Source organism: Haliaeetus albicilla, chromosome 7 (genome assembly GCF_947461875.1).
Source record: "Haliaeetus albicilla chromosome 7, bHalAlb1.1, whole genome shotgun sequence".
In the NCBI taxonomy this organism is placed as follows: domain Eukaryota; kingdom Metazoa; phylum Chordata; class Aves; order Accipitriformes; family Accipitridae; genus Haliaeetus; species Haliaeetus albicilla.
In genome coordinates this window covers 33944321-33956159 of record NC_091489.1, presented here as the reverse complement: position 1 = coordinate 33956159, position 11839 = coordinate 33944321, and the positions used below count along the sequence as shown (strand labels likewise).

The 11839-nt window shown below is 37.3% G+C and overlaps 2 protein-coding genes across 2 annotated transcripts; both read left to right on the top strand.

The window, feature by feature from the left end:
- Positions 1 to 489: 489 nt before the first annotated feature.
- Positions 490 to 3725, top strand: LOC138685781 (protocadherin beta-6-like). Its single transcript, XM_069786120.1, has 3 exons — positions 490 to 675; positions 1693 to 1826; positions 2751 to 3725. The coding sequence occupies exon 3, from the start codon at positions 3015 to 3017 to the stop codon at positions 3723 to 3725; it is 711 nt and encodes a 236-aa protein (XP_069642221.1). The 5' UTR covers positions 490 to 675; positions 1693 to 1826; positions 2751 to 3014.
- Positions 3726 to 4548: 823 nt separating this feature from the next.
- On the top strand, positions 4549 to 11763 carry LOC104322176 (protocadherin alpha-11-like). Its single transcript, XM_009925248.2, has 8 exons — positions 4549 to 4884; positions 5021 to 5278; positions 5590 to 5688; positions 5794 to 5966; positions 6963 to 7111; positions 8622 to 8929; positions 9690 to 9959; positions 11225 to 11763. The coding sequence occupies exons 2-8, from the start codon at positions 5117 to 5119 to the stop codon at positions 11384 to 11386; spliced, it is 1323 nt and encodes a 440-aa protein (XP_009923550.2). The 5' UTR covers positions 4549 to 4884; positions 5021 to 5116; the 3' UTR covers positions 11387 to 11763.
- Positions 11764 to 11839: the final 76 nt, after the last annotated feature.

Sequence of the window (11839 nt, the reverse complement as noted above, 5' to 3'; positions counted from 1 at the left end):
GGGAGTCACTATCAAAACTCATACCCAGGTGTACTGATTTAATGGCTTCTGATGTAATCTCTTGAAAAATCTATGTCCAGTGACTTTGGAATTACTATGAAACAAGCTTTCTGAGATACAAACTTGGTGTCATTCACGTGAGTTCCACAGGGGCAGGATTTCACTCTTGCTGCTGGAATGATATTGTGTGTGCATCAAAGAGCAAACATTCTTACTGAGGTTCAACCCAGGAATCATATAGGAAGTAGACAGTCAGTCAGTTAAAGGTATAACTGAATTTTACTGTGGCTATATATAACTGATTTTTTATATATATAAAATTATCTAGACCTGTTATTTGCTATAAATGAGAGGAAAAAACCCAAACCCATAACTAATTCCTAATTATATGCTACCTGAATGATTTTCTCTGGAAACTACACAAGAATAAGCAATTCTGTGTTACTTGATAACAGCACAAGAAACCAGAGTAAATTTTTTTTTTTTTTCTCCAGGTTGCTGCTGCTGATCCAGATGATGGTATAAATGGAGAGATAAGCTTTATCTTAGCTGGTGGCAATGAAGATGGATACTTTGAATTGGATACATCCACAGGACAAATCAGTTTAAAAAGAGTAATCCCATTAGGAGTCAACCAGCTTAAGAACTTTGTCTTGTGGATAACAGCTGTTGATGGTAAGATAAGATTTTAGTACAGGTCAATACAGCTATTCCTGGTGATGGGTTTTGGTTTTGTCTTGTTTTTTTACTTGAAGGAATGCTGTCAAAATAGGTTCCCAGACATTATTTTTAAAATACCATATATTTTTATCTGCTCTTGCTTGTTGAAGATAAGAAGAAAGCTGTTTTATTCATCCAAAGTAATTGCTGCATCTGTGGTAAAACTCTGCTTCCTGCTGATGCTGTTATATCAAATCTGTTTTCTTTATGGCTATGGGAAGAACCTGCAAAATAACATACATCTCACCACTTCCTTTAACTTAATTATTAATTTGGTGTTGCACAGCATACAATACAGAGATTCAGGCACAAGCTAGGAATTTGTAACATCAGTCATCAGTCAACGGGGAGTAAAATAAAAGTAAAATGTGATGAGTAACTTGGTCTTTGTTTGCACATCCATGTGAGTATTGAAAAACTAAAATGGAGATACCAAAGCCATTTTTAGGATGACCAGCACAAATGTCATTTCCTTAGCCGTATTTATTGAGGGTTTCTTTGCTTTAAAAAAGTAACAGAGAACTCAGCTAACATTCATGGTCTGAATAAGGACAGAGATAAATGTAACTTAGGAATGGTATCCCACTCCTGGTAGCATGAGCATACAAAGTGTTTTTCAGCCTCCTGATTTTCCACTGGTTTGGTCAGTAAGAGCTCTGTGTCTTCAGATTTATGGCCGTGTGGATAAAATGGGTACTGGGCTAATATGTTTACAAAAGAGATTCATCAGTCCATCCTTTGTCTGTCTGTCTGTGCTAATATTGTTGTATGTATTCAGGTTCATACATTGTAAGTGTAACACCCAATACATGAAACTCTGATATTGGTTAGGACGTCTCAGCAGTACCATAATAGTACCAGTAAGGATTAAAAAAAAAATCAGTACAGGTGGAAAAGTGTATTTTTTTTCCTTTCTTTTAGGCAGAAGGTATTTTGTGCATCTGCTGCAAGATTGTTTTCTTTTTCTTGCAGGTGGGACAATTCCAAGAAGTTCATCAGTGCCAGTACAAATCTTTGCGGTTGGAGATTCCAGACCACAGTTTATTCAGAAAACATATAATGTGTCTGTGGAAGAAGAGCTAATCAGTCCGGTTGAAGTAGCAAGAGTAAGAACAACTTTATTCTATCACTTGTACAGGACATGACAGCTATAAGAAAATCCTGTAATATATGTGCCCTAAATATCTATATCCTCCTGAGTTAAGGATAACTAGATGTTGTGTTTTCTTCTCTGCGTATCAGGCTTCACATACATTACATACTGACTACATCCCTCAGATGAAGCGTGTCACCCATGACGCCTATTCCTTCCATTGCAAACCTTTTAAACAGCATCTGCTACCATTTAACATTTAAAACGAAACAAAACTAACCAACTTTCATGTAAACTTTCATGCTTAGCCCTTTGTTGACTTTGGACATTCTCCAAAGCCTGTAGTGGCCCAAAGGCTAGGATAGGCAATATTCATTTGTCTGTTGGTGATAAATCTAAAACCCTGAGACATTATATAGCTAGGAAATGGAGACTTCCCATCAGAGAACTGTCATAAATGTATTTTCAAAGAAGGCTTTAGGACTTGCTCCTCATTTTGGTCAAAAAATGCTCAGACAAGCAGGCCACCAGAATGCAGTGTGATAGCTCCTTCTTACATGCAGTTCTGAAGACAGATGGGAGGTCTGATACCAAAGCAGTGAGAAGATAATGCGTTTTAGTGTTTTGATTTATTGACTTCCTGAGTTAAATAATTTTTCACTTTTTTCGTATAAAGAAAGGCAGAACCAAAGGTTAAAGTGCTGTCTATTATTTTTATTATGTATTATATGTATTCACATTTCTGTATTAGTGATGTTCCAATAAAAGGCAGTCCTCTCCAGTTGTATTTTTATGTATATTGTGGCTTGATTTTAACTTCTTTTAATGAATAAGATTAGTAAAATGAGTTTGGACATAGTTCAAACCATTATTCTTTTTTAGACTGTGGTTTATTGGTTTCAATTCATTTATGGATAATATGCTATATCTTACACAGGTAGAGTATGAGTCTTTAAATCCCCATATACCAGTTAGGTTTCAAGTACTGACGGAATCTGCTACATTTGACATCGATGTCAATGGAATCATCTCGACAAAAAGCAAACTGGACTATGAATCCCAGAATAATTACGTACTAAATATTTCCTTGTCAGATGGAAATGCTACTGACTATGCTACAGTGTTTATCAAAGTTACAGATGTCAATGATAACAGTCCTGCGTTTGGTATAACCAGCACTACCATCACCATTCTGGAGAACATGCCAGCTGGAACTAGTATTACCAATGTGTCAGCTACAGATGTGGATGAGGGCTTTAATGGATTAGTGGTTTATACTCTGAAAGGTGGAGAAGGAAGAATAAATATTGACACCTCAGGATTAATTTTTCTGGAAAAGGAACTGGACAGAGAAAAACAAGGCTTCTATAATTTAACAGTGATTGCCAGTGACCAAGGCCAACCCATGCTGTCTACAGCTCTCAATTTGACAGTCATCATTGATGATGTGAATGACAACCCTCCAGTCTTCTCATCAAGTAGATATGAAGTGAGTGTCCCTGAAGACAAAGTGCTTGGAAGGGCACTGCTGACAGTATCTGCTACCGATTTGGATGCTGGGGCCAATGCCCTGGTGAAGTACAGAATTTTTAGCCAGCAACCTCCAACCGCCTCGCCAGTGTTTCTTGTCAATTTGACCACGGGCCAGCTCAGCCTGAGTCAGCAGCTGGATTATGAAACCATAAAGCAATTTGAAGTAGAAGTGGAGGCATCAGACGGAGGGCAGCCAAGTCTCAGCGCTAAAACACTTGTTGTTGTGCATGTACTAGATGTCAACGATAACCCACCAGAATTTAATCGGGCAGCTTATGACATATTTGTATTTGAAAACCTACAAAAGGGTAGTCCTATCTACACATTCAGTGTTACTGACAAGGATGAGGTAGGTACCAAATTAATCTCATCCTCTTAAATCAAAATTACATGGTCTTCTCTATTAATCTGCAAAAAAAGCATAGTAGTAGATGGGCAAAGGGAGATTCCTTAAATAGTTGACAATAAGTACATTTTGGGTCACAAAAACTTCATCTTGCTTTCTATGGAGCCAGCAATAAAGCTTCCTTAACCAAGGAAGTTAAGACCTTGTACAAAATAGTTTACTGGCTGTATCAGAGAAGCTAGAGAAAGCTTCTCTCCCTATACCTATGTAAACCAGGACAGAAAAAGTTGGTTGTTTCTGTGCATGTGCATATGAGATGAATGCATGTGTGTCACACCAGATATAGTGTTGGGTTTTTTTTTTTTTGTTGGGTTTTTTTTTTTTTTTAAGTTCTGTGTTATTGCTTGTTATATCAAAATAATCAATTCTGGTTTAATATTCTTTGGTAACTTTTCTATCTGAGAATATTTATTAGTGCATTTCTGTAATGCAGTCAACGGGCCCCTAGTATGAGCTTAGTCAGGGAGAAAGGCAGTCTGTAAAGCTGATACAGTTTCATCTTCCTTAATGGGAAATTACACAATTTCACTCTGCTTTATACAAAATTGTTTCTTTCTCCTCTTGTTTTATAAAGAAATTTTGTATGTAGCCATGGCACTGGGGAGCTGGTTTAGAGGAATAGATTTCTGATATCTATAATATTCTTGCTCATGTCTGTTTTAAAGAAGCATAAATGTTTCTTCCAGTTCAGACTCCACTGAACTGTGTGTGTGTTGCTACTCCTCGCATCACGGGGATTGGTTTTGGAGAGCTTTAGGGAGGGAATGTGTCGGACAGAAATAGGGAAGCCCACAGGGGCTTCCACAACCCCAGTTTCTGTTTGCTAAAGAAGCCCATTATTCCCATAGCTCAGGGTGCAAGATTTCATTTATTAAACCTTGCAAAGTACTTGTAATTCTGTAATGAGAACTCCTATAAAGATGTCAGGTATTAATATTAAGAAGATTATTTTCTTAACTTAAATATTAATCATTTTAATCTTAAATGAATTATGTTTTCTTTTTAGGCTGGCTTTTCTCAGGGACACTTCATTTATAACAGTACTTTGTTTACTGTGGATATCCCTGGAATCCTTTCATTAAGGAATGACACAGAACTGGACAGGGAGACTACATCTGGATTCACTTTAGAAGTAAATTTGGGGACAGGCTCTGCAGCTTTGGCTTATCTCTACTTCATTCCCTCGAACCCTTTTTTGTATCTTCATCAGATGGTTAAAACGGTGATACAGTCAACTAAAATTCCATTTTTCTTTCTTTCTTTGGCAGGTATGGGCAGTTGATGCTAAAACAAATGGGTTTAGTTCAAGTGCCTTGTTCCACATCACTGTTCTGGATGTCAATGATAATAACCCTGAGTTTCAGATGCAGCCATACAGTTTTGCAATTCTGGAAGGAAATTACATGTTGGGTGCTCCTGCTAGAGTTGGACATGTGACGGCTACTGATTTGGATGAGGGAGAGAATGCAGAAATTACTTATTACTTATCAGCTGAGGATGGGGATAATCCATATAGCATCCAACAGGTAAGGGTTTGGATATACTGAAAACAATATTTAGATACTGCTTTTCATGAAGTTACTTGACATAGTAAGATACATCAGGTAAAAAGAGTAGGCACCAGCCATTCTAGTACACATCAAAACCAGCACATGCTCTGTAGTTTGGAAATATAAATTGATGTCCAGAAAGTAAGACATACTGGTCAGGTGTTGCTTGGAACCTGAACTGTGTTTGTCCAAAGGAGAACAGAAGATTTCAATCCCTTGTCTCTTTTGAGAACTCAATGTACAAGAGTTATCAAAATGATCCATACATTGAACTGTATCTTCTCTAGGATGGAACAATTTTCATTAATGGCTATGTAGACCGAGAAACTAAAGAGAAGTATGAGCTGCTGTTGGTGGCATCTGATAACGGAGTACCTCAAAGGCAGGTAATAGAGAGGAACATATTATTCTTTTTTTGCAGCTTCCTTTTATTCATAAATTTAAGTGTCTGTGCATTTTCTGAATCATGGTTTTCTCCTGTCACGCGCCAGAATTTCACGTATGTCAGCATTCAAGTATTAGATGTGAATGATAACCCCCCTCAGTTTACGAAAGCACAATATTCGGCCAGTGTACGTGTAGCAACAGCAAAAGAAGGTGTGCCTGTACTATCCGTGTCTGCTACTGACCCTGACATTGGTAACAATTCTGTTATTTCATACAGGTAAGTTTCTGTGAGGTTAATAAGTATCTTTTGTTAAAGAAACAGAAAGGTATTTTTATTTCTCACAAAGTATTTTTATTGGTCATAAGAAGATAAGACCTGTTCATAGATATTCTACAAGTGCTATAATCAGCAATGATTTTTAAACTTAGGAAAAAGGACAGTCATTACTCTGTGCTTTATAGCTTATCAAATCATGATTATGCCATAGGAAAGAGCATGCAATCAAATTATAAACTTAGCAACAAGAACCAAAAGCCAAGATTTGTTTGAATTTCTGAAATTTTGAATAATATGTTGGAGTTTCTGAGTAGGAAGTAAAATGAATCTCTGAGAATGACTGTCTTTTCACACATCTTCTGTTTGCTGGGAGGAGGAGATCAAGAAATGCTAACTTTCATAATTCACTATGCATAAAAAAAATAATCGAGACAGATTTCTGTACAAGCCCTGTGTCATGGAAAATACCAGGGTACCTTGACGTGAAAAGTATAGATTGAGGGCAGATGAATGGGTCAGTAAACTGTGGGTGTTTACAACTAGTGTCTTGAAAGAGGATACTCTTAACTATGAGATGGCATTCTACCTTAAAGACATTACTTTTTCTTGTGAGCAACCCAGTCACCTGTGAGAGTTTGCAGAACACTAGGAATTAGCAGGTCTGCAATCTTCAGATGAATGTCACCTGGATTTTTTATATTGGTGAATATGCAGCTGAGCGTGAATATACCTTCTATTCATGGGGAGATGAAAGGCTTGGGGTATAATGAGAACTGAAGGCATGAATGCTGTCTTTTTTCACGATGGAAGACATATTTCGAAATAAAAAGGCCAATATACTTAGGGTACCGACACAGTAATTAAAACCTGTTGCTTAGCCATTCTTTATAAATAGGCAAATACTGTCTGTTAAGTGCTTGTTACAGAAGTAACAGTAAGTAGATGGTACTTCCAAGGTCATTAATATAAATGTTATACTGATTTCTCTTTAATCAGCCTCATGAACCATTCTGATGATTTCTGTATAAACAACCGCACTGGAGAAATCACCCTCAGCAGTAACTTGGACCATATCACAGCTGACAGAGTTGTTACACTGATAGTTATCGCTACTGATCACGGAGTTCCTCAGCTTGCATCAAATGGTGAATGATGTCTTTTCACCTTTTTTTTTTCCCCTTCCTACATAAAAGTAACCTTTGCAAACATTGAAATTTGAAATTAACACCATCACTGTTGAATCAAAGTGAATTAGGGCTAGAATCCATGTTACATTTCAGAAATGACGAAATGATGCTTTTTATCCTTTGATTTCTTCCTAGCTGATCATACTAACAGAAAGCCTGGTTTATTAATCCTGGTTAGAAACACATTTTTTGTATTTCTTGGAGTGGTGCTTATGGTACAAAACCCAGGACTTCATAGTAGTAGCCACTCTAAAAAGATGCATTAAAATAATATTGATAATGTGCGTTTCTCTTTCAGTTTTCCTTTATTTTCTTAGAATTAGAAACATTTAACAGATTAGAAACTGGCAAGTAACCCTCAAACAAGTTTCTGCTCTCAAAAAATATTCAGTCACATGGTATTTTCTGTAACTTTGTCATGTATTTCTAGGGGCTAGCTTTGATTTATCATGAACAGGAGAAACAACTGATTTTCTTAAAATAGGATGAGTGGCCACAACAGAATTTGCACTTATATGATATATCCCTTCTCTATTGTTACAAAGCAATTTAGTGTAAGATTTTTAAGGAGTGGGAAACACCTGCATATCCCATTAACTTCAAATTAGTGATCCTTGCCCTCCTATCTTACTGAAGCAACACTGCTATGATCAGTGAGGTGGGGTTATTCTTGAACTTTAGTTAGGTATAAAAAGCATCATGTTTTATATGTTACATATTAACCCTTTGTCGTGGTTTAACCCCAGCCAGCAACTAAGCACCACGCAGCCGCTCACTCACTCTCCCCCCATCCAGTGGGATGGGGGAGAAAATCAGGAAAAAGAAATAAAACTCGTGGGTTGAGATAAGAATGGTTTAATAGAACAGAAAAGGAGAAACTAATAACGATAATGCTAACACTAATAAAATGACAACAGGAGTAATAAAAGGGTTGGAATGTACAAATGATGGGCAGGGCAATTGCTCACCACCCGCCGACCGACACCCAGCCAGTCCCCGAGTGGTGATTCCCCACCCCCACTTCCCAGTTCCTAAACTAGATGGGACATCCCATGGTATGGAATACCCTGTTGGCCAGTTTGGGTCAGGTGCCCTGGCTGTGTCCTGTGCCAACTTCTTGTGGCCTTCCAGCTTTCTCACTGGCTGGGCATGAGAAGCTGAAAAATCCTTGACTTTAGTCGAAACACTGCTTAGCAACAACTGAAAACATCAGTGTTATCAACATTCTTCGCATACTGAACTCAAAACATAGCACTGTACCAGCTACTAGGAAGACAGTTAACTCTATCCCAGCTGAAACCAGGACACCTTTCTTACTATTGATTTTATTTTTTTCTTCTTATTCTTCTTTCCTACATGCCAGTTTCTGTCATTTTCTATTAGTTTCTCAAAAATTTAGGGAAATACAGTGCAGATCATGATTATTTTAGCAGCAACTTCACTATTTTAATTTCTTTTCTCTCATTAGCCTCTGTGACTCTCTACTTGCTGGTAAATGATACTGACTTCGGACTGACTTTTGATAGCTCCAGCTACGAGTTCAGCATTCAAGAACATGAAAAGTCAGGGACTGCTGTTGGCTCTGTGAAGGCCCTGACTGGAAGCATAGCTGTACAAGTAGTGTACTCTCTGAAATCTCACAGTGACAAGTTCTCTGTTAGTGACCAGGGAGACATTGTGTCTCTCACCAGGCTAGATCGAGAAGAAGATGACCTATACAGCATCATTGTAGAAGCTGTTGATTCTGTGGTGCCACCCAATACAGCTGTTGCTTTGGTACAGTATACTGCATTTTAAAATATTTTTTGAAAAGGAATATAAGATATTTGTTATATCTCAACATAAAGATAATATAAATAAAAATATATTAAAAATCAAGCAATATCATAGAATCATTTAGGTTGGAAAAGACCTTTAAGATCATCAAGTCCAACTGTTAACCTAGCACTGCCAAGTCCACCACTAAACCATGTCCCTAATATCCAGATAAGTGTCATCTGTTATGTAAGCATGAGGATTTTGAGAGCCTTTTATTTAATTTCCTTTTTTTTTTTTTGCCTGAGGAGATACTACCATCTTGAAATATTGTCAGCTTCACAAATTGCATCACTTTCTAAGAGTTCCTTTGTGAACAACCCATAACCAGAGAAACTGATTAACGCTGAAACTGATTCTGTGCATAGTTCTGTCAAATGCATGAGGTAGATGAGCCCAAAAGCCTCAGATTATTAAACCTGCTCATCTCTTCCAGCTAGAGTATATGTTATCTCTCTTGTAGCAGCTGAGAATAAAAAAAATAAAAATGTTGAGATGCTGAAGTTGTGAAAATGGTCAAATACTGAAAAATGCTGAAGTTCTTATGTATCCCTTTGGTTTGGGGGGGGGGGGGGGGGGGGTTGTTTGGATTTTTTTCTTATAGGCTTCCATAGACTGAAATGAATCAAAATTCTCCTTTGGATACTGTTTCTACAGCTCAAATATGTGTCTTTTTTTTTTTTTTCTTTTGTTTCTTTTTTGTTGTTGTTTTTACATATAGGTAACTGTGAGAGTTAATGACATCAATGACAATCCTCCAGTTTTCTCAACATTGATTCAAACTGAACTATCAGCTCCTGAGAATGCAGATACTCTAGACTTGGGCATATTTTCTGCTACTGATCTGGATACAGGAGTTAATGCACTTATAAGCTATTCTCTGCAAGATGATTTTGCTGGAATGTTCCATATTAACAGTTCTACTGGCAAGCTGATGACAAAAAAACACTTAGACAGAGAGAAGATGGACAGTTATGAATTGAAAATAATAGTAAGTTGACAAATTTGATGCAAGTTCACAAAATTCTCAACATAAAAAAGAGAAAATACCAAATCATCACAAGAAAAACACTTAATCTTAGTGAATTCCATTAGAATTCATTAATGAATTTTGACCATTTGTTATGTTTTGCACCCAGAGCTTTGTTTTCTGCTGTTTTAATTGGTATTAGTGAATAAATGACCCATGAACATCAGAGAGCTTTTTTCTGCTGTTTTAATTGGTATTAGTGAGTAAATGACCTGTGAACATCAGATTTTAAAGGTCATAGTCAGTGATAGCTTACTGCGAAATCTGCGAAGCATTCCTGAGTCCATTTTAGACCATGCAGCTGCCATACTGCTGTATTGTTTTTACAGCTTTGCCAATCCTTATTGTTTGTCCCCTTCCCTCATTTTTTCATTTTTCAAAATATGCGTACTTAGACCTTTTTAATATAGATTTCCAAGTTAAAAAAAGAAAAAAAAGTTAAAGCATGAAGTTTCATCCAACATTCATGTGGGTATCTATTTATTCTAGCTGATTTCATTCATTTTTACTGCTATTGATCAGATAAATTATTGTGCATACAAAGAAGTGTTCCAGCACTGGCCATCATGTACAAATATACTTTAAGGAGATCTTTACTGCTAAAAAATAATTTAACAGGTCAAGGAACTTGTGGAACATACTCAGGACAGCAAGGAAGCATACTAAAAATGGAACAGTGTCTTCTGAAGATGTTAGAATTAATAAAAGTGGACACTTTTAAAGACTAATTGAAAATTGTGTATATGTACGTATAGATTAGAACCTTTCTATGGCAGATGTTTGTGCAATGTAAAACTGACTGTGAATTTGCTACATACTAGCTACTGTTTACGGCTAGCTTTGTAGACACTCCAAACCCTCAAAATGCAAGGGATTTCCTTATTCTTTTAAATGCTACATCACAGATATGCATCTGTATACCATGGTTTTATGTTGATTAGTGCCACATTTCATCACATGACACATTTGACCTGGATCCAGGCTTGAGCTTTTGATTAATTGTTCATGAAATGAGGCAGAGCATGTGATACGGTGAGGATACTAGCTGCAGTAAGACACGCAACACCTAATCAAGTACAGGGCTAAAGCAATGTCATTGGGTGATAACTGGTCCAGCAGAAAGTCCTCTGAGACCAAGTTTCACAATTTTTGGAACAATATTGAACTGGTAAAATAAGTTTGTATCAACGTAGTGCTACATTTAATGACAAGTTGTTTCTTCAAAGGCCACCGACTCTGGCACACCATCGCAATCTGCAAGCTTAGTTCTAAACATCGCTGTAGAAGACATGAATGACAACCCACCAGTGTTCCCCCAGATATCATACTCCGTGACCGTAAAAGAGAATGAGCCTCCCCATGTGGTATGTGGCAATAAGAATAAATAGGCTGTTCTGCAGTTGTTTTCTTTATGTAAACTTGGAAGTGGTAGTAATCTATGATAGCTGTGCATTGGTAAACAGTTTTTTTTACTTGGTGGAGCCTATAAAATCACACAACATGTTTGTTTTATATGACAGTGGAGTACTTATCCTGCTGACTCTTCCTAAAGCTCTCTTTGTGCTGCTCCCCCTTTCCCTCCTGTCCCCAGCAGTGATGCCACACTGCATGGATCTAGTTTTCAGAGGACCTATGGGCAACAGGTTTTAAAGATGCTGTAGGTGTTGTGCATACATCCAGCATCCCCCTGTTCTCAAGGTTTTCTGTCTTCTCCCAGCATATCCATTTCTGGCTCCATATCTGCCTTGCAGATATGAACTAATGGTTTAGAGGAATCAAGGGAAGGCTGTTACCAGCCCTGCTATATGGCTATGTCAGTATTCTAGCAATGCCATTAATGA

What these genes read in the sequence shown, in the direction of transcription:
- LOC104322176 (XM_009925248.2), top strand. Translation starts at nt 5,117, where the DNA reads ATGCAGCCATACAGTTTTGCAATTCTGGAAGGAAATTACATGTTGGGT. An exon ending in ACGGAGTACCTCAAAGGCAG is followed by an intron (nt 5,689 to 5,793) that starts GTAATAGAGAGG and finishes GTCACGCGCCAG; the next exon opens with AATTTCACGTATGTCAGCAT. An exon ending in TCCTCAGCTTGCATCAAATG is followed by an intron (nt 7,112 to 8,621) that starts GTGAATGATGTC and finishes TTCTCTCATTAG; the next exon opens with CCTCTGTGACTCTCTACTTG.
- LOC138685781 (XM_069786120.1), top strand. Translation starts at nt 3,015, where the DNA reads ATGCCAGCTGGAACTAGTATTACCAATGTGTCAGCTACAGATGTGGAT.